A 22,521-nucleotide genomic window follows, 5' to 3' on the forward strand; every position below is an offset into this window, starting at 1 on the left:
TTATGCAATTTCCCTCTTGAATAACAGATCTTGAGTTCAACTCTCCTCGTCGGATAGATCTTTAAGGTCTCTTGGGGGATAGTTTCCTACGGTGTTGAAATTCTCTTTTGTGTGTGTGTGTGTGTGTGTGTGTGTGTGTGCACGGGCGCACGTGCTAATAAAAAGAGGAAAATGGTATAACCTTTCTATCACCCCGAGTGTGGTAGATTGGTTATGCCATTTCCCTCTTGAATAACAGGTCTTGAGTTCAACTCTCCTCGTTGGCCTCGTCGGGTAGATCTTTAAGATCTCTTGGGATAGTTTCTTATGACGTTAAAATTCTCTTCTTCCTCTCTCTCTCTCTCTCTCTCTCTCTCTCTCTCTCTCTCTCTCTTGGCTATTTACAAAGAATCCTAAGTGACTTTACTTCCAAGACCATTCGCATCATGTCCTTGTCTACTTTTCAACTAAAATAAAACATTCAATATTAAACATCTTGGGTAACTTACATTTAGACCAAGGATTATTTAGCATCATGGATGCACTACACACTAAAAGTACAAAACAAAGAGCAGTCCCTTGCAAAAAGTATTGTATGTCTAGAAGAACAAGTACCAAATTTGAATGTTCCATTACATAAAAAATAATTACATATGGAATAAACAATACATCATTGGTGAGGTGGCCAAAAGAAGGATGGTGGAGGGCCATATGCTCATGGGGGAACAAATTTTCAATCAAAATACATTTTATTTGGAAATACACGTACAATACGGGTATACAACGCATACTACCAAATTAAAGGTACAATTTTTGTTATACGGACGTGTAAATGCAGCTTAGCTCTTGAGGCCGTCCACCCTCACATGGCCTTGCTTTAGCTATGCTTGGAGCCATGCTTGAACTAATTGCAACACTCCTGGGTCCACCTTGCATGCCTTGCGGAACCTACAAAACAATGGTTATTAACCATGATTGCCTCCTTGCTCTTGTGGCATCCGGATCCTTGTCCAAAAAGCCACTTCTCTCTAAAACTTCAAGGGTTTTGTCGAATTTGCTTTTGAATTCCATTATGGCTTCAATACATAGTTGAAAACCGCCTCAATGCACTGCATAGTCGTATCCTTAAGAAATTTCTTCACCAAATTGGGTAGGGAGTCGTGCTCAGGGTGCGCATGCAACCTACTATCAATTTCTGGGCCTTAGTAAATGAGCCATCCGCTTTTAATTCAATTTGGCCACCTCTATGTGAACACAAAGCTCTAAACAAAGAGCTACGGTGTTGCTGCAGACAACACAGAGCACGAAGGAGAGAGGGTGAGCGCTAGGTAGCTCATTCGAGCATGCAACAATAACGAAATCTGCTCCTCAAGGCCTCACACACACAACAAGGGTACAAGCGCACCACTTTGTAGAGATTGACCTTCAACCCCTTCCTCCCGCAAGCGGCCTTTTCCACGGCTCTTCACAGCTGATGTCTCACAGCTTGCAATCGAGGGTGCTATCACACCGCCATATGAGAGAGAGAGAGAGAGAGAGAGAGAGAGAGAGATCTTCTTGGGTTGCAAGGAGCTTGCATGCCTCATGCAAAGCTCATGCAAGGCTTTCCCCCTCCTCCATAGCTTCTCCCCGCCCTGAGCTATGATACGAATGTAAGACAACAGGGACTCAATCATGCAACTCTCCACCCAACCTCACCATATATAGGCTCCTAACCCGTTAAATATGACACCCCTTCACCGCATGTGAGTCTTGGCTCTTGGCTTGCCCGGTCTTACCTTAGGTCTGACAAGCTCCTCTCTCTCTCTCTCTCTCTCTCTCTCTCATGTGTGTGTGTAGCAAATTGAGAAGGTAATACTCTTAAGTCGAAACAACCAAGATATTAAGTAATCTTTGACAATTTAAGTACATGGGATTTTGTTCTTTAAAAAACAAGAATTTATATGCCAAAATAAGAACATACATTATGGTTGAAATTACCTTTGTATTTCATGAAGTCTTCTTGAAGCAAGATTATTTAGACAAAATTTTAGAAAGAAAGAGGTCCATAAGCTTCACCCATAAAGAGATACTTGGAGCTTTCGCGCAAAGGTGAAATTAATAGCAGCCACCATTGCAAGCCTACAAAATTGATCACCCGCGGGTTGAAAAGAAGGCAAAACAATGTCTGGGCCCTTTCGTGCCATCCTTGCAAAGATTGACTATGCAAAACTGTTGCACACTCTTGCATGAAGGAATAGAAGGAGCGCAGAAGCTAGGTGGAAGGAAAATTATAGGATTTACAAAATTGCAAGATAGGTATTGCATATGAAGCTTTCACAAAACGTGATGGGCTTATTTTATTGTCACAAAGTTGTGGCGTCTTTCTAAATGCATCAGTGGGCACATAATGCAAGACGACCAGACCATAAACAGGCATTTTGGGTTGCAGGTACGGGAGTGCAGGGACTTTGTGGGATTTTTGGGAGCCATTTTCAACGCCATTATGGATTGCGTTACTTGGTTGTTTTGCGGTCACAGGAGCTGCACTTTATTTGCTAGAAGGTCAAAATCCAGATTTTGCAAGAACATCAAAGAGCAGGGAGGGAGGTAGTAGTCATGGCGGCTCTTCTTCTACACAGGGTCAGGCAACTCTTCGAGCAAATGTGGCAGCCACCAATGCTCCCCCTTCACCCTCTCCTTCTCGCTTGTCACCCAGTCTGCCTACCAACCCCCCACTTGTCGAGGAGGCCCCTACCCCTCCATCACACCATCACAACCCCCCTCCTGCTGTTGATACCCCCATTCAAGATCAAGTTTCTCACAAACGTCGCATTATGAATGCCTATTGGTATGCCTCTAAATTTGTATTCTCTGTTTGCACGAGTGCTTCACCATATTTTTATGAACATGACATTTTGCCCCACTTCAATTAGCATTTACTTCTCTGACAAGAAACTTACTTTCAACAATTTGATTTCAAATTGTGCTATACTTTTGTATGTTAAGATGCAAAAACACATATAACTCTAGAAAATGCGAGTTAAATTTCACATGAAAAAGTAGGAGAACAAGAAAGAAAGACTTCAACAAAATATAGTGGGATTTATATGTTTTAAGGGGAAATAAACCTATACCCCTAAAGGTCTTAGGGTTTTATTTCTAAACCTATATATGTCTGTCAAAGGTGCAACGGAAAAAGGTGAATCAGGTGATGATCTCGTCTACAACAGCGAACAAACCTTCTCTCGGGACCGGGTAGCCAATGGACCTATGATCTATTACGACAAATCTCCTTGGAAGCATCCTCCTATCCCATACCGTCGAATGAACGGGCATGGGTAGTCAATTTGTAAGTCAACCTATAGTAGAGGCTGGGATAGCAAAAGAGAGCGCAAGTACTAGAGAGAATGTGATTGCAAGGCAAAAACATTGTAGAGAGAGAAAACATTGGTGTATAGAAAAATACTAAAGAGACAAAAAACGGTAAAGAGAGAGTGCACTGGACCCAAATGTTGGCTAACCAAAAGTACAAGGGGGGGTTGCACATATAGAGAAAACCTCATTTTTAACTACCTCTAAGGGAACCCCACGACTTGGATAAACTGACCTAAAACTGCTAATAGGATGTGATAAGTCACTAAAGTGACATAGTGTCCACATTTTATGAGCAAAACTGCAAAACACTACACACACTGATTTCGGGAAACCCTAGGAACAATAGTCCCGCCTCATGCTAGCCCATTGGGTGGGCAACACTGTGGAATGCACCACCGAGAAAGTATGTCTAGTTCAGAGACGACAGTGCACAACCACAAACCAATACTCACTCTCTTATCTGCTCTTTCGAGATGCTTGAGTCACCATTGGAATTTAAAACTGTAATATTCCCTCTCAACTCTTGAATGGGACCAATCCAAGGGAGTTGGCACGAGAGGATAATGTCGCCTATGGTAGAGATTTGGTGAAGATATCAACAGGTTTGTTGAACGTTGGAAAATACTCTAGTTGAATAGAGCCATCTTTGGTCTTTTCACAAACATGATGATATTGTATCTTTATATGCTTGGTCGGGGTATGAAAAACCGGGTTCCTGGCAATGGTTGTCCAACTTTGGTTATCTGAGTAAATCGTGGTTGTCTGCTGTGGTAAGCCAATCTTTGATAGTAGCCTGTGTAGTTACACAGACTCACATGTAGCATTGCAAACAACCCTATACTCTGCCTTTGTGGATGATAGGCAAGTGTAGGATTTTTCCATGGAATTGTTCGTGAGCCAAAAGAAAAGGTGTAACCTACAGTGGATTGCCGTCCATCTAAATCTCTCAGAGTTGCCCGGAACGCGGAACGCGAACGGCGACGGGCCTCCCTGCGGAACGGGGGAACGGGAACGGGCTCGGAACGGGAACGGCGCGGAACGGGAGGCTAAAAAAACACCCAAATATTGTTTTTTTTTAGCGTTATGTGTTTGAATACAAGTAGTACTAGAGTTCTTTGACTCTAATACCCACAAAAAACACGATTCAAAGACCATTCAACCTTATTATGACTTGATTGGGATGTGCGGCGCCCAGAGTACATAACACATATACAACATTGAGCAAACACAATGCCCATACACAATGCTCTCAAATAATTGCAAGAGTAGTAGTCAGAGATAACACTTTGGAATTAATTATGGCTAACAAGCCTCAAGGGCCGCCAAGGTGCTACAAAAAAAACAAAGGGGGGCAAACCAGTGACCAGTGACCACAATACCAAAAGACTGAAGGTGACAAATACCATAAAGATGCTAGTAGCTACAAATGGCAAAGAGGGCAAGGCTCAAGCAGCCATACAAAAAGGTAAGGATAAATGGCAAAGACTCAAGACTCAAGAGCCACTAACCTGAGAGGCCTCCCAATCCGTAGTAGCCGGCTGTAAATCATGCACATCCTCCCATTCCTCATCATCGAGCTCTAGGTCCGGCTCAATCTCAGCCACGGATGAAGTACCTGGTGTTGGTGGATGTGCATCTCCACCTACCTGAGGAACCTCTTGCTCCATCTCCCACTGTGTAAAAGGATCTGTCTGTTTGTCTGTACTCTTGCAAAGCATTTTCAAATTTACGCTGACGAAGACAAGATCATTAGCCTTCTCCACTCCAAGCCGATTCCTCTTCTTGGAAGCAATGTGGCTAAAGGTACTCCACAATTGCTCCAAGCATGAGGTACTAACTGACTGGCTGAGAATACGGATTGCCAATTTCTGAAGCTCAGGGCCATCATAGCCATAGTCCTCCCACCATAGCACTGAACCTATCTTCCTACGATCAATCTGAGCATCTGGACTGCCAAATGACCCCCGCATCTCTCTGTACTGTCTCAACTGATCTCTGACAATGCGTCGACCATCTCTGTCTAGAACCATCTTGTTTAAGATCTCTGTAAATTGGTTCATGACTTCCCTATCTGTCTCTTGCCCTGCACCTTGGAACTCTAGATCCACCATGTACGCTGCCCCGTGTAAAGGAGAGGCATATGAATTCCACCTTAAGCTGCAAAGCGCATGGATCTCCTCATACCGCTCTGCGTTCGGCTCAAGCTATGCAAGCTGCTCAATCATGCGGTCCATTGCCTCATAAATCTTGCCAATGCAAGGATCCATGCCATCCAGAACTCGAAGCAAATGAACCACCGGTTTTACTTGTGCGTCTAGACTCTTGAGCTCCTTCCAGAACTCAAGATCCTCTGCCTTATCCTTGCACAAAATTCCTGCAACTGTCTTTGCATAGGGGGAGGTGGTGAACTCATCACTGATGAAGACTTGTCGGATCGCATTTTGACATTCAGATAGCCAGCGCACAAGAAGAAAGTTGAATGCGAAGCGGGTGTCTGAATACTTTAGAAGCACTTTCCCGCCCGACCTCTTGAGGTACTCACTCCGAACCAAGTTGTGATTGTTGATGAAAGTAACAATCTTCACTGCATCAGCAATGACTGGAGTGATCCAGTCTAGTTTGCTGATGTCTTTTAGAAGGTTGTTCAAGCAGTGTGCCATGCAAAAGCACACTGTCACATGCGGATAGTGGCCCTCTGTAATAGCTGCTGCTGCCCTATTTGATGCCTCCCCATCCGTGACAAAGGCCACCACGTGTTGCTCACCGATGGTTTCTATGGCCGCTGTCCACTCTGCAGAGAGGACATCAGCGGACTTGCAACTCTCGGTGGCATCATGAGAGTGCACAAAGTACATCTCTCCACTCGAGTATGCGACGAGACCATGGATAGATCTCTTCCTTGTATCGCTCCACCCGTCGGCAATGAGGGAAACGCTATGTTTTGCCGAAAGACGCTGAATATTGAGGGTTGCTTGCTCCACGATAGCCTTCTCTCGATCGAGCAAAGTGGTCCGGAGAGCCTCTGAAGATGGCGGCACATAGCCGGTGCCATACTCTCCTATCCGTTGCACCATGACTTTCCAATACTCTGACCTATTTCGATCAAACATAGAAGAGGTTAGTATCAAAAAGGTGGAACCGACGATAACGGAAGAAATGAGAGAGAAGATTGATAAATCATAAAACAATGAACATACCTCGCCGCGACAAATGGGATATGGTCGTGATAGAAGAATCGAGCCACGGCCGCATCCACCTCTTCCTTCTTCTTTGCGTCCCAAGAGGTGGCAAGGGTCCTTTGGCGACGTTTTGGACCTTGTGAAGATGCACCAACACCTACACCGGGTAGAGAGGAAGAAGGGAAAATGAGGGTCTTTGGATCAATACCTTTGCGTGCGGGCTTGGCTTTGTGGTTGAATTGCCGATCCTTTTCCTCGAGGTCCTTCCTCTTCTCGATGGTTACGTTGGAGCAAAATCTCACCTCATGTCCCGGCACTCGAAGAAAGTGTGCCCTCACTTTGTCATGCCCCCCTTTCCGCATGTAGGAGCATAGCTTGCATGCCCATGCACGAGAACCTCCCGCCGCCGACAAGGTGCCCTCCGAGGTCACTTCATCCCACCACGACCATTCCTTCGCCTTTTGAGTGTTGCCCGCATGAACGGAGGGGGTTGTACGAGAAGAAGAGGCCATGGAATCTAGATGATGGAAATTGGAAGGAGACTCGAGAGAGCTTGAGGCTTAAAGCCTTGAGACTCGAGAGCAAGAGAGCTTGAAAGTTGAGAGCCTTGAACTTTGAAAGCTTGATGCTTGAGAGCTTGAGAGCTTGGTAGGTTGAGAGCTTGAGAGCTTGGAAGTTGGTAGCTTGAGAGCTTGAGAGATTGAAGCTTGAGCAATGAGCCTTGAGAGCTTGAGACTCGAGAGCAATAGAGCTTGAGAGGCTAGAGCAAGAGAGCTTGAGAGCTTGTGAAGGAAAAGGGTGTGAGGGCTTGGCAATATATAGCTTTTGAGGGCTTACTGCCCGTTTTCTCAACGTTTGAAAATTTCAAAATTCTGCCCGTTTTTGAACTTTGGAGATCTGCCGTTCCGGCTGTTCCGCCCGTTCCGCCGTTCCGGCCCTGTTCTGAACGCGTTCCGGTCGACCGTTCCGGTATGAGTCCGACTGTCGGAACGGATTGCCGTTCTGGGGCGTTCCAATCACCGCCGACCGGCCGGAACGCCGTTCCGGCGTTCCAAGCATGGAAATACCCGTTCCCTGGTAACTCTGAAATCTTTGTCCCAATCTGAATCACTCCATCCTCGAAGAGTAATCTTGGAGTCTGTACTTGCAGAAACATAGAGAATGCCTAACGATGTTGACTGCTTTAAATACCGCGGAGTCCGAAGAGCATACTCCATATGTGACTTGGTGGGTCTTTGCATGAATAAGCTAAGAAGTCCCACTGGGAAATTGGCATCAAGCTGGGTGTTGAGCACCCGAAATAAGAGAACCAACCTTTAGATAACTCTAGCGTCTGCTTCATTTGAGGAGTCTTACTGAGGAAACTTTTGGTTGCGATCCATAGGAGATGAAATAGGTTTACACTCAGTTATACCAACAACTCTTGGACATAGCGTTGTTGAGAGAGAAAGATGCCTCACTCTGTCTGCCATATCTCCAATCCAAGAAAATAGTGAAGTAACCTGAGGTCTGCCTGCCATTTCAAACTCCTTAGCCAAGGTCTCCATAATACTGCAGAAGTGTTGAACATGGCTACCTGTAATCACAAGATCGTCCACAGAGGATGATAAGAGTCACTAATCCTCCCTCACTGTGAATATAATCTGGGTCTGCAAAAGGAGTGTCGTAAGAAAAACGAGTCTATCTTGTGGTATCATGCTCGAGAGGCTTGTTTCAAGCATAGTCACAAGGGACGCGTCAGGGGACGGGGCTCAAATGGATATTTAGTGTAAACAAGAGAGCGGGACGGCAAGTGGGGACGGGAAGCCAAAAAATGGGCGTTCTTTGTGACTATGGTTTTAAGCCATAGAGAGCGTTCCACAACTTGCAAACCATGTCATTGAATGTGGATCCAAGAACGTGGAGGTTGCTCCACATGCACCTTCTCCTCTTAGTTGCCGTTGAGAAAAGCCTAGACGACATCCATCTGATAAACAGGCCACCCGTAAAAAGGCCGCAAGGGCAAAAATTATCCAAATGGTCACCATCCTTGCAAGTAATGCAAAGGTCTCGTTGTAGTCCACACCATGTCTCTAAGAGAAGTCCTTGGCAATAAGAAAGAGAAAGGTAAAGTGAAGGGTGGTTCTTAGATAAGAACCATCCGGCATTGAATGCGAAATGGATGGAGGAGAAGGACCCAACAGATACTCCCCAGATTTGGAACTTTACCTTCACGCTTTTGGTCTAGCTTTGGCTATTCCAAGAGTTCCCGGAGATCAGCGGGTTGAATCTGTAGTGGGTTGAATCAGGTGCAGGTGGGACCGCACAAGAGGGGAGTTACTCCGCTCCTTTGTCACAGATTGCCTGGATGGAATAAAGTCACTGATTTCCCTTTGGACTTCAAGGATACTGATGCGTTGACAGTATTTTGTTGGATGACTTTATGAAAGAAGTACTTTGAAATGGGATTCTTGGAAATGATTACTCGCACACGACAGTGCTTGAGTGGAATGATTGACGAAATGATTGCAGCATTTCGGTCTTGAAAATCTCTAAAGACATGATCGCATGTCACGTGACACATCTAACCCTATGTGTATGTGGACAAGCTACTTCATGACATGGGTTCACTTTCGTTAGATTAGGAAGTGATCTGGCACTTTTGTGAGTTTGTTCGCAGACCGTGCAAGTCCAAACAATTAGAGTAGATGCATATCCTCTGGTTGCACACAGCATGATCATCAGATAACAGTCAAAACCCATCAGGAGCATTTTTACAGTGCATAGATCTATTTTCCCTATTTTTGATATTTTTCACTTATTATTTTTTAATGACTTTTGTTGGGAACTAGGTAGAGCAAATTTGATAAGCTTGTATATAAAGAAACCTAGAGCTAACACTCTCTGGCAGAAGAGGCAGCAGGAACTTCGTGTTCAACAGGCACCTTCTCAACAAGAACTCCCGGCCAGCAGTTCACCTAGTGTTTTCTGCATCAAGACCCGAGATCCAGCCTATCGTTTTTGCATGCAATTCAGCCCCTGGTGTTTTGGCATTGCAGATTAGCAGATCCACAGCAAGGCACAACAAGACACTGCAGACTCCCTAGAGCTAGCAAATTTCCAGAATAGAGTCCAGTTCAGCCCTAGCGTTTTTGCATTAGCCTGAGACCTTAGCGTTTTTGCAGATCTTTGCGATAGAATCAGCCCATAGACCAGTGTTTTCAGTTTCAGCAGTTAGAACCCGCAGAAGAAGTCCCAAACCTCGCAGATCTCACCTTTCCGCAACAGATCCTCGCCGCACGGTCAGATCCATCGAAGTTTGCAGATTCAGCGCGGAAAACGCAGATTTCAGCATCTGCATTTTCAGCGCGTCGTTGTCGCATCGTCTCCGACATAGAGTCAAAAATCAACGGATAAAGATTTGTAGATTTCAGCCATTAGCGTTTTCAGATTTCAGCCCGTGCGTCCTCATCGTCGTCGTCATCTTCGGCAAGTCCAAAGCATTGTAGAGATTTGTGCAATCAATAGTAGACCACTCTCGCCATAGAGAGTAGGGCCTTCGGAGGAGGGTTTTGACAACATTTTGGTGTCGTATTCTTCTCTCTCTATCTCTCAGTCTCAGCACCTTCATTCACAGTGTTCACCACTTTGTTTGTGTCCATTGCACTCTCTCACTAAAGGAACGGAAGGCTCTTCCTTCCGTAAGTAAAAGGAACCCTTGAGCACAGTTTGGAGCACTCATCTTTAGCAAAGTTCAACATTCACTTCCGCTGCACCTTACATTGGTATTAGAGCTTTGGCAGTGTTTTGTATCACTCAAGAAAAGAACCACATAATTTTTTTTTGCTTGGTGAGGTCGCACGTAACCCAAGTCCTCTTGGGCGTGTCGATTCTATCACGTGACACATCCAACCCCATGTGTCCATGGACAAACTACTTCATGACAAGGGTTCCGTCAGTCCAGTCAGTCTAGATTAGCAAGTGTTCTGGCACTTTTGTGAGTCTGTTCGCAGACCATGCATGCCCAGGCACTTAGAGTAGATGCATATCCTTTGGTTGCACACATCATGATCATTAGCATTACCATCAGAATCCAACACAATCCATCAGGAGCATTTTCCAGTGCATTAAACCTATTTTTCCTATTTTTGACATTTTTCACTTATTATTTTAAGTGACTTTGTTGGGCAATTTGGGTAAGATAATATATAAGCAAACCTAGGCTACCACTATTTGGCAGATGAAACCAAGAGAGCACAAGGCAACCTTGTAGCAGGCCCTCAAGGTGGATCCTCACAAGAACCCCTAGCGTTTTTCTTCAACCCAAAAACGCCAACACCCATCAGTGTTTTCAGCTTTGCCTAGCGTTTTCAATCATCGTTTTCAGCCAAGGACTGCAGCGACAGATTTCAGCAGATAGCGCTTCTCTTTTCCCGTACTGCCTAGCGTTTTGGAGGAGCCTAAAACCAGCGCTTTTGGACAACAAATTTCAGTCTTAGAGCGCTTTTGGATAGCAGCAGCAGATCAGATTTTTAGCAGCTATAAGGGAGTATGTCACGTGACACATCCCAACCCTATGTGGCTGTGGACAAGCTACACCACAGCAGGGTTCAGTCAGTCAAGTCAAGTCTAGATTAGCAGTGATCTGGCACTTTTGTGAGTCTATTCGTAGACAGTGCATGACAAGTCACTTAGCATAGATGCATATCCTCCGGTTGCACACAACATGATCATCGGAATTCCCATAAGAATCTAGTAGCATCAGTTAGGGGAATTTTCCAGTGCATTTAGCCTATTTTCCTATTTATTGGTATTTTCACTTATTATTTTTAAGTGACTTTCCAACAAAAGTAGGTAGGGCAATTTTGCTAAGTTAATATATAAGCAAACCCAAGTTAGCACTTTCTGGCAGAAGAGGCAGCAGGAGCTTCCCGCTCAACAGGCAACTTCTCAGTAGTACCCCCCAGCACCCCCAACGTTTTTGGATCCCCATCCTCGCCGGGCAAGTTCCCATCCTCAGCGTTTTCCCAACATCAACCATCGCCATCAAGCCCCCCCTTTCTAGCGTTTGTTCCCCCTTCAGGCAGCCCCCAAAGCCATCGTTTTTGGGATTGCAAAGCATCAACAGAATCAGCGTTTCGACATTAGCAATTTCAGCCAAGCTAGCGTTTTTGCCTTGCTGCAGCGTTTTGACTTGCCGCAGATACACAGCATTTTCAGCCTTTAGCAAGGTAGCAGATACATCCCAGGTTGGTTGCAGAAGTTCCCCCCATCTTTAGTCCAAGAAAACGCAGCCAAAACAGTCATTTTCAGCCACCGAAACAGTCCCGAATTCAGCGATTAGAAGATCACAGATTTCAGTCATCAAGTCGTCATCGTCATCACCGTCTTCGTCATCGGCATAGTCCCATTGCATCAGTCCATTGCATTCGCATTGTACACCTTTGTGCAATCCAAGTAGACCACTCTCGCCGATGAGAGTGGGGCCTTCGGAGGAGGGTTTTACAACTCTCGGTGTCGTATCTCTTCTCTCTCCTTCTCTCAGTCTCATTCACTTGCACGCACAATATCCACTCACTTTGTTCGTCACCACAGCACTCTACAAGACGGAAAGCTCTCTCTTTCGCTAAAGAACTAAAAGGAACCTTGAGCAATAAAGATCACTAATCTTGAGAAAATACAACATTCATTCCGCTGCACCTTACATTGGTATCAGAGCTTTGGAAGTGTTCTGCATTACTCAAGGGAAGAACCACAAGAACCACAAGAATTTTTTTGCTTGCTGCGATCGCACGAACCCAAGTTTACGTGGGCGTGGTGATTCCTAATCGTGTTTTGTTGAAGAGTGAGAGGAATCCCAAGAAAGAAGGGCTTGTCCAGCCTTCCCTTGTCTCTTTTCACTCATTGAGAGCGGACCGTGTACTTAGCGGCCGGCCAATCGACGTGAGGTGGGAAAAAGCAACCTTGGTGTGAGCGCAAGGCCGCCAAGGGGTGCGCCCGCAGAAACGGGTAGAACTCAGGCGAAGAGAAGATCCTTCTCCAACGCGATTTGCAAGCGAAAGAAAACCTCAAGACCCTCAAGAACTCAAGAACCTCAAGAACCTCAAGAACCCAAGACCCTCAAGACTCTCAAGAACCCAAGTTCCTTGTGAACTTAAGAACCCAAGTTCCTCGTGAACTTAAGAACCCACAAGAACCACGACTTCAGAATAATCATCACTCGAAGCGGAATGGATACTTCGCTTGGAGGTGATGAGCATGAGAGAGGCGAAGAAGAATTTTCCCCACCAAGAGGTTTTTCTCACCCTTCCCCATCTACGACAAGGATTGCACTAACTCCTATGGAGGCTTTTGACAAGAGTATGATGGACAGGAAGTTAGATAGTGAAGAAAGAATCGCAGCCATCGAGCGTAAGTACCAAGAAAGAATGGCAGCCATAGCGCGTGAGAACGAGCAAGCACGCTTTGAAGCCAAAGCAAGAGAAGCAGAATTTGATCGAGCGAACAAAGCAAGAGAAACAGAATTTTATCGCGAGAACAAAGCACGAATGCAAGAGATGTTGCGACTCTTTTCTCAAGTGTCGACACCGATACAAGAGATTCGGGAAAAGAAGACTCTCTCAGTCTCTTCTTCTCCAAAGCATGAAACACAGGATTTGCATGATTGTGTGAAGCATGATGATGGTTTGATTGATAATGATTTGCATGATGATTAGGATAACAATGACAAGCATGATGATTTGCATGATCAAGATGTGATTTCTCACAAGCATGATGAGTTGCATGAAGAAGATGTGATTGTTCACAAGGATGATGTGTTAGTTGATGCTTTTTCTAGCGAAGCTAACCTCGTTGCAGATTCGATCAATCACCAAGAATGGATCTTGGCTTTCGAGTCGAGGTCCACAGATCCCCCACAAGAAGATTTGCTAGATCCCGAAGAACCGATCTTGGCTCTCGAGCCTTGGTCCAAGGAACCATCACAGGAAGTATTGTGTGTTCTCATGATTGATACGCACGCATTGTTCGAGTGTTTCATTCGTGAAGGTTTCCTATATGTGATCCCTTTTCCTAGACATGACATATTGTATGTTGAGCACGTTTCTCTCATGGATGAGCACGAATGTATGCGGATTGTTCATGAACAGTTGAAAAGTTTGTATGTAAGGAAGTCACATTCCATGTCTCTTCCTTGGCATGACACAGTTTCCGAAAGAGCACATGAAAGTATGAGCACCAAGCATGGGCATTTCCATTGTGATTTGCCACAGTTGATTGATTTCGATCAAACAGAAAAGATTCGACCTCATTGTTTGCATGTGGTTGATGAACTGGTTGTCACTCCGTCTCTAAGTTCATCTACATTGCATGTACAGTCTTTAGAGAAGACAATATTTTTTTCCTTCACTTTACATGGAATGGGTATGTTCATGGTTTTGTGTTGGAGATGGTTTCAGGAATTTTCAGCCATGGAGATTCTTGAAGACGACAAAAGCAGGTTAGGAAGGAGCCACAAAAGACTTTGTATCGCTTTCGGCGCGGCCCAAAGAAGCAAGCATTGCAGACCTTTATGAAGTTCAAGTACCGCTCGAGCCACACAGCAGAGTGGGCCGGCGAAGAGTCCCTTCTAGGATTCCGGATGCTGTTGGCGATCTCCCTCGACGCCATACAGCTCGGTACGAGTACCTCACTTTGAAAAGGAGGGGATGTCACGTGACACATCCCAACCCTATGTGTCCGTGGAGAAGCTACACCACAACAGGGTTCAGTCAGTCAAGTCAAGTCTAGATTAGCAGTGATCTGGCACTTTTGTGAGTCTATTCGTAGACCGTGCATGCCCAGTCACTTAGCATAGATGCATATCCTCCGGTTGCACACAGCATGATCATCAGAATTCCCATTAGAATCCAGTAGCATCAGTTAGGGGAATTTTCTAGTGCATTTAGCCTATTTTCCTATTTATTGGTATTTTCACTTATTATTTTTAAGTGACTTTCCAACAAAAGTAGGTAGGGCAATTTTGCTAAGTTAATATATAAGCAAACCCAAGTTAGCACTTTCTAGCGGAAGAGGCAGCAGGAGCTTCCCGCTCAACAGGCAACTTCTCAGCAGTACCCCCAAGCACCCCCAACGTTTTTGGATCCCCATCCTCGCCGGGCAAGTTCCCATCCTCAGCGTTTTCCCAACATCAGCCATCGCCATCAAGCCCCCCCTTTCTAGCGTTTGTTCCCCCTTCAGGCAACCCCCAAAGCCAACGTTTTTGGGATTGCAAAGCATCAACAGAATCAGCGTTTCGACATCAGCAATTTCAGCCAAGCTAGCGTTTTTGCTGGCGTTTTTGCCTTGCTGCAGTGTTTTGACTTTCAGCCCCAACCTGCCGCAGATACACAGCATTTTCAGCCTTTAGCAAGGTAGCAGATACATCTCAGATTGGTTGCAGAAGTTCCCCCCATCTCTAGCACAAGAAAACGCAGCCAAAACAGTCATTTTCAGCCACCAAAACAGTCCCGAATTCAGCGATTAGAAGATCACAGATTTCAGCCATCAAGTCGTCGTCGTCATCACCATTGTCATCATCGGCATAGTCCCATTGCATCAACCCATTGCATTCGCATTGTACACCTTTGTGCAATCCAAGTAGACCACTCTCGCCGACGAGAGTGGGGCCTTCGGAGGAGGGTTTTACAACTCTTGGTGTCGTATCTCTTCTCTCTGCTTCTCTCAGTCTCATTCACTTGCACGCACAATATCCACTCACTTTGTTCGTGACCACATCACTCTACAAGACGGAAAGCTCTCTCTTTCCCTAAAGAACTAAAAGGAACCTTGAGCAATAAAGATCACTAATCTTGAGAAAATACAACATTCATTCCGCTGCACCTTACAGAGTAGCAGATCAGCGTTTTTGCAGCGATAGCCTTCAGCCAAAACAGCAGCTACTTCATCACCATTTTCAGCCAAAGAAAGGGACAAGTTGTCGCCGTCGACATCGTCCTAGCAGCCATTGCATCATAGTCTTCAAGTGCATCAGAGTTGTACGAGTTTGTGCAATCAATAACAGACCATCTCGCCATTGAGAGTGGGGCCTTCGGAGGAGGGTTTAACGTCTCTGGTGTCGTATTCTCTTCTCTCTCTATCTCTCAGTCTCATACACTATCACGCACAGTGTCCATTCACTTTGGTTGTCCATTGCACTCTCTCATTAAAGAATGGAAGGCTCTCCCTTCTATAAGAAAAAAGGAACCTGAGCACAGTTCGGAGCACTCATCTTGAGCAAAGTTCAACATTTATTCCGCTGCACCTTACATCGGTATCAGAGCTTTGGCAGTGTTCTGTATCACTCAAGGAAAGAACCACAATAATTTTTTTGCTTGTTGCGGTCGCACGAACCCGAGTTCGCTTGGGCGTGTCGATTCCTAATCGTGTTTTTGAAGAGTGACAGGAAACCCAAGAAAGAAGGGCTTGTCCAGCCTCCCCTTGTGCCTCTTTTCGCTCATTGAGAGCAGACCGTGCACTTAGTGGCCGGCCAATCGACGTGAGGTGAGAAAAAGCAATCTTGGCGTGAGCGCAGGGCCGCCAAGGGTTGCGCCCGCGGAGAAGAGCAGAACTCGGTTGAAGAGAAGATCCTTCTCTAACACAGATTGCAAGCGAAAGAAGAGTCTCTAGACCCTCAAGAACCTCAAGAACCCCCAAGAACCAAAGTTCCTCGTGAACTTAAGAACCCACAACTTCAGTGCATGGTCATCACCCCGAGCAGAATGGACACCGGGCATGAGAGTGATGGGCAAGAAAGTAGTGAAGAAGAATTTCAGCAATAGGGAGGTTTTCCTGACCCTCCCCCTTCGCCATCTACACCAGGAATTGCACCAAACCCCATGGAGACTTTGGTTAAGTCGATGATGGACATGATGGCAAAGCAAGAGGCGACTCGCATTGCCGCGGAGCGTGACTGCCAAGACAAATAGGATCGCGATCGCTTGGCGGCCGAGGAACGGAAAGAAAAAAAAGCGGCAAGAAAGGCAGACTTGGAGCAAGCTCGCTTGGCGGTCGAAGCAAGAAAGGCCGACTTGGAGCAAGCTCTCTTAGCGGCTGAAGAAAGAAAGGCTACTATTGAGCGTGAGCTTGTGCAAGCGTGCTTGGCGGCCTACACAAGAAAGGAAGCGCGGCCGAAGAAAGAAAGGCTACTATGGAGCGTGAGCGGCCTTGGAGTAAGCGTGAGGCCCAGAGAGAACAACGCATGAACGACTTGGTACTACATGTCCTCACCTCGAAACCCGAACCGGCCAAAGATGTTAGTGGTTCATCAAGTGACGCAAGTCGAGATTCGGACTCCAACAACCCCGTCACCGAGAAGTTGACGTTCAGTAAGTATGATGGTAAGATCATAGTAACAGGGAATGGCCATTTTCAGGTCCTCGTTCCCCGTTCCCATCCCAATTTCCCGTTCCGAATCCGTGTTCTGTGTTTCAAACGTGAGGATCCAAAACAGGGAATGGCATTTCAGGCATGTTGCCGTTCCCCGTTCCCCGTTCCCCGTTCCGATTTCCCGTTCCAGGTAACTATGGGTAAGATGGATGCTAGTGTTATTCATTCTTGGTTGCATCAATTTAATGCTTATTTTGCGACAACTAAGAAGACAGGGAAGAGCAAGGTTTTGACGGTCGCTATGTACCTTGCCGGTGATGCCATCAATTGATACCACGCATGGCAAGAGGCACAACTAGCCGCACACCTAGAGAAAGCTGACGGAGACGCACCCCTTTCCTTCAATTGGGCCGACTTCCAAGACAAGCTCAAGGCGCGGTTTATGCCTCCTCAGTTACTAGCACGATTGAAAGAATATTGGCACAATCTCAAGCAAAATGATATGCCAGTCATGTCTTTTTCTAACCGTGTTTTGCAGCTCGGCACTCAATTACGCAAATCGGATGATGAGCACAAAGAGGCTTTCCTTTTTGGGTTAGACGAATATATCAAGTTTGATGTAGAAGTCTTTGACCCCGCGGATCTCAACAAGGCGGTAGCGATTGCTCTCTCCTAAGAAATGAAGCACAAGGGAAAGCCTAAGCAGAACAAGACTTCTCAAGGAACCTCTCAGAATTCTTAGAACACGTAGAATGGTAAGAACGGTAAGAATGGAAACTCTTCTAGCTCATCTTCCTCTAATTCTTCGGAAAAGAACTCTCAAAATGAATCTAAGGGTAAAGCTAAAGCACCTGCAAAACTTAAGCGAACCCCGGATGAAAAAGCTGCACAAGAAATTATAGGAGGATACATCACGGCTGAAGAACAAGTGATTTATGCTAAGGAAGGTCGATGTTATCAATGTCATGTCAAGGGTCACATTAAGTGTCACGTGACACATCCCAACCCTATGTGTCCGTGGACAAGCTACACCACAGCAGGGTTCAGTCAGTCCGATCAAGTTAGATTAACAGTGATCTGGCACTTTTGTGAGTCTATTCGTAGACCGTGCATGCCCAGTCACTTAGCATAGATGCATATCCTCCGGTTGCTACTATGGAGCGTGAGCGTGAGTAAGCGTGAGATGCATATCCTCCGGTTGCACACAGCATGAGCATCGGAATTTCCATCAGAATCCATTAGCATCAGTTAGGGGAATTTTCCAGTGCATTTAGCCGATTTTCCTATTTATTGGGATTTTCACTTATTATTTTTAAGTGACTTTCCAACAAGAGTAGGTAGGGCAATTTTGCTAAGTTAACATATAAGCAAACCCAAGTTCACACTTTCTGGCAGAAGAGGCAGCAGGAGCTTCCCGCTCAACAGGCAACTTCTCAGCAGTAACCCCCCGCACCCCCAGCGTTTGGATCCCTATCCTCGCCGGGCCAGTTCCCATCTCTGGGGTTTTCCCTCTTTGCAAGCATCGCCATAAAGTTCCCTTCCTGGCGTTTTTAAACTCCAGCATTAGTCCCAGCCAATAGCGTTTTCCTACTTCAGCCATTGGTGTTTTTGACCTTTCACAAGCCGGCGTTTTTGGCAAGAGACTGAACCAGCCAGCGTTAGTGAAATTTCAGCCAAACTGCCTCAGATCTGCAGCGTTTTCAGCATGGGATAAACCTACAAGACCTGCGTTTTTTCAGCCTTCAAGCAACAGCAGAGAACGCAGCCAAAAGGAGACTTAGCATCAGCGTTTTTGTCTCTAGCATGACCCCCGACACAACCATCAGATTCAGCCAATAAAACAGCAAGAAAACAGTCATTTTCAGCCTCCAAGACAACCCCGAATTCAGCCATAGAAGATCATAGATTTCAGCCTAAGTCGTCGTCATCACCGTCGTTGTCATCGGCATAGTCCCATTGCATCAGTCCATTGCATACGCATTGTACACCTTTGTGCAATCAAGTAGACCACTCTCGCCGACGAGAGTGGGGCCTTCGGAGGAGGGTTTTACAAACTCTCGGGTGTCGTATCTCTTCTCTCTCCTTCTCTCAGTCTCATTCACTTGCACGCACAATATCCACTCACTTTGTTCGTGATCATAGCATTCTCCATAAGACGGAAAGCTCTCTCTTTCCCTAAGAACTAAAAGGAACCTTGAGCAATAAAGATCACTAATCTTGAGAAAATACAACATTCATTCCGCTGCACCTTACATTGGTATCAGAGCTTTGGAAGTGTTCTGCATTACTCAAGGAAAGAACCACAAGAACCACAATAATTTTTTTGCTTGTTGTGATCGCACGAACCCAAGTTTACTTGGGCGTGGCGATTTCTAATCGTGTTTTGTTGAAGAGTGACAGGAATCCCAAGAAAGAAGGGCTTGTCTAGCCTCCCCTTGTGTCTCTTTTCACTCATTGAGAGCGGACCGTGCACTTAGCGGCCGGCCAATCGACGTGAGGTGGGAAAAAGCAACCTTGGTGTGAGCGCAAGGCCGCCAAGGGGTGCGCCCGCAGAAAAGGGTAGAACACGGGTGAAGAGAAGATCCTTCTCCAACGCGATTTGCAAGCAAAAGAAAACCTCAAGAACCTCAAGAACCCAAGACCCTCAAGAACCTCAAGACTCTCAAGAACCCAAGTTCCTCGTGAACTTAAGAACCCAAGACCCACAAGAACCCAAGTTCCTCGTGAACTTAAGAACCCACAAGAACCCACTATTGCAGAATGGTCATCACTCGAAGCGGAATGGATACTTCGCTCGGAAGTGATGAGCATGAGAGAGGCGAAGAAGAATTTTCCTCACTAGGAGGTTTTTCCGACCCTTCCCCATCTACGACAAAGATTGCACTAACTCCTATGGAGGAGTTGGACCAAGAAAGAGAAGCAGAAAGAAAAGCCTACGAAGAAGATATGACAGCCATCGAGCGTAAGTACCAAGAAATAAGGGCAGCCATAGAAGCAGAATTTTATCGCGAGAACAAAGCACAAATGCAAGAGTTATTGCGACTCTTTTCTCATGCTTAGGCACAGATGCAACAGAATCGGAAAAAGGAGACTCTCTCAGTCTCTTCTTCTCCACAGCATGACACGTAGGATTGCATGATGAGAAGCATGATGAATTGAATGATAATGATTTGCATGATGATTTGAATGACAATGATAAGCATGATGATTTGTATGCCAATGATTTGCATAATGATTTGGATGACAAGAATAAGCATGATGATTTGGATGCCAATGATTTGCATAATGATTTGGATGACAATGGCAAGCATGATGATTTGCATGATCAAGATGTGATTTCTCACAAGCATGATGATTTGCATGTTGAAGATGTGATTGTTCACAAGCATGATGAGTTAGTAGATGCTTTTCCTAGCGAAGCTAACCTCGTTGTAGATTCGATCAATCACGAAGAACCGATCTTGACTTTCGAGTCGAGGTCCAAAGAACCCCCACAAGACGATTTGATCATTCAAGAAGAAGCAATCTTGTCTCTCGAGCCTTGGTCCAAGGAACCATCACAGAAAGTATTATGTGTTCGCATGATTGATACGTACGCATTGTTCGAGTGTTTCATTCGTGAAGGTTTCTTGTATTTTAGTCAGCATCGTTATGTGATCCCTTTTCCTAGGCATGACATATTAATGTTGAGCACGTTTCTCTCATGGATGAGCACGGATGTATGCGGATTGTTCATGAAAAGTTGAAAAGTTTGTATGTTAGGAAGGCGCATTCCATATCTCTTCCTTGGCATGACACAGTTTCCGAAAGAGCACATGATTGTATGAGCACCAAGCATGGGCATTTCCATTGTGATTTGCCACAGTTGATTGATTTCACTCAAACAAAAAAAGATTCGAGCGCATTGTTTGCATGTGTTTGATGAACGGGTTGTCACTTTGTCTCTATGCTCATCTACATTGCATACACAGTCTTTAGAGAAGACAGGATTTTTTTCCTTCACTTTACATGGAATGGATATGTTCATGGTTTTGTGTTGGAGATGGTTTCAGGAATTTTTAGCCATGGAGATTCTTGAAGACGAAAGAAGCAGGACTCTAGACGAAGTTGAAGTATCAAAGGAGCCACAAAAGACTTTGTGTCGCTTTCGGTGCGGCCCAAAGAAGCAAGCGTTGCAAACCTTTATGAAGTTCAAGTACCGCACGACCCACACATTAGAGTGGGCCGGCGAAGAGTCCCTTCCAGGATTCTGGATGATCTCCGTCGACGCCATACAGTTCGGTACCAGTACCTCATTTTGAAAAGGAGGGGATGTCACGTGACACATCCCAACCCTATGTGTCCGTGGACAAGCTACACCACAGCAGGGTTCAGTCAGTCCGATCAAGTTAGATTAGCAGTGATCTGGCACTTTTGTGAGTCTATTCGTAGACCGTGCATGCCCAGTCACTTAGCATAGATGCATATCCTCCGGTTGCACACAGCATGATCATCGGAATTTCCATCAGAATCCATTAGCATCAGTTAGGGGAATTTTCCAGTGCATTTAGCGTATTTTCCTATTTATTGGGATTTTCACTTATTATTTCTAAGTGACTTTCCAACAAAAGTAGGTAGGGCAATTTTGCTAAGTTAATATATAAGCAAACCCAAGTTCACACTTTTTGGCAGAAGAGGCAGTAGGAGCTTCCCGCTCAACAGGCAACTTCTCAGCAGTAACCCCTTGCACCCCCAGCGTTTGGATCCCTATCCTCGCCGGGCCAGTTCCCATCTCTGGCGTTTTCCCTCTTTGCAAGCATCGCCATAAAGTTCCCTTCCTGGCGTTTTTAACCTCCAGCATTAGTCCCAGCCAATAGCGTTTTCCTACTTCAGCCATTAGTGGTTTTGACCTTTCACAAGCCAGCGTTTTTGGCAAGAGACTGAACCAGCCAGTGTTAGTGAAATTTCAGCCAAACTGCCTCAGATCTGCAGCGTTTTCAGCATGGGATAAACCTACAAGACCTGCGTTTTTTCAGCCTTCAAGCAACAGCAGAGAACGCAGCCAAAAGGAGACTTAGCATCAGTGTTTTTGTCTCTAGCATGACCCCCGACACAACCATCAGATTCAGCCAATAAAACAGCAAGAAAACAGTCATTTTCAGCCTCCAAGACAACCCCGAATTCAGCCATAGAAGATCATAGATTTCAGCCTAAGTCGTCGTCATCACCGTCGTCGTCATCGGCATAGTCCCATTGCATTAGTCCATTGCATACGCATTGTACACCTTTGTGCAATCAAGTAGACCACTCTCGCCGACGAGGGTGGGGCCTTCGGAGGAGGGTTTTACAAACTCTCGGGTGTCGTATCTCTTCTCTCTCCTTCTCTCAGTCTCATTCACTTGCACGCACAATATCCACTCACTTTGTTCGTGATCATAGCATTCTCCATAAGATGGAAAGCTCTCTCTTTCCCTAAAAGGAACCTTGAGCAATAAAGATCACTAATCATGAGAAAATATAACATTCATTCTGCTGCACCTTACATTAAGAAGGCTTGTCCTAAGACAACCCCACCTAAAGAACCAAAGGCACCCACAGCAACCACAAACACTTTAATAAACCAAGCTGAATCTTCTCATGTTTCTGAAACACACATTGATGAGTCTCTCATAAAGTGTTATGG

At 45.5% G+C, this 22,521-nt stretch overlaps 1 protein-coding gene across 3 annotated transcripts in view; it reads left to right on the forward strand.

Moving 5' to 3' along the window:
• Positions 1–2,074: 2,074 nt before the first annotated feature.
• Positions 2,075–22,521, forward strand: part of LOC147446538 (glutamate receptor 3.3-like) — a 41,614-nt gene continuing 21,167 nt past the window's right edge. The window contains exons 1-2 of one of the 3 annotated variants that reach the window (XM_086525756.1): positions 2,075–2,277; positions 2,411–2,809. In XM_086525756.1, the coding sequence (XP_086381882.1) occupies positions 2,183–2,277; positions 2,411–2,809 (494 nt within the window). In that variant the 5' untranslated portion in view covers positions 2,075–2,182. Of the gene's footprint in view, positions 2,810–22,521 lie in introns of all 3 variants that reach the window. The other 2 variants (XM_086525754.1, XM_086525755.1) reach the window with 2 other exon arrangements.

This window comes from Adiantum capillus-veneris, chromosome 12 (assembly GCF_014529385.1).
Source record: "Adiantum capillus-veneris isolate H3 chromosome 12, ASM1452938v2, whole genome shotgun sequence".
NCBI classification, from domain to species: Eukaryota; Viridiplantae; Streptophyta; class Polypodiopsida; order Polypodiales; family Pteridaceae; genus Adiantum; species Adiantum capillus-veneris.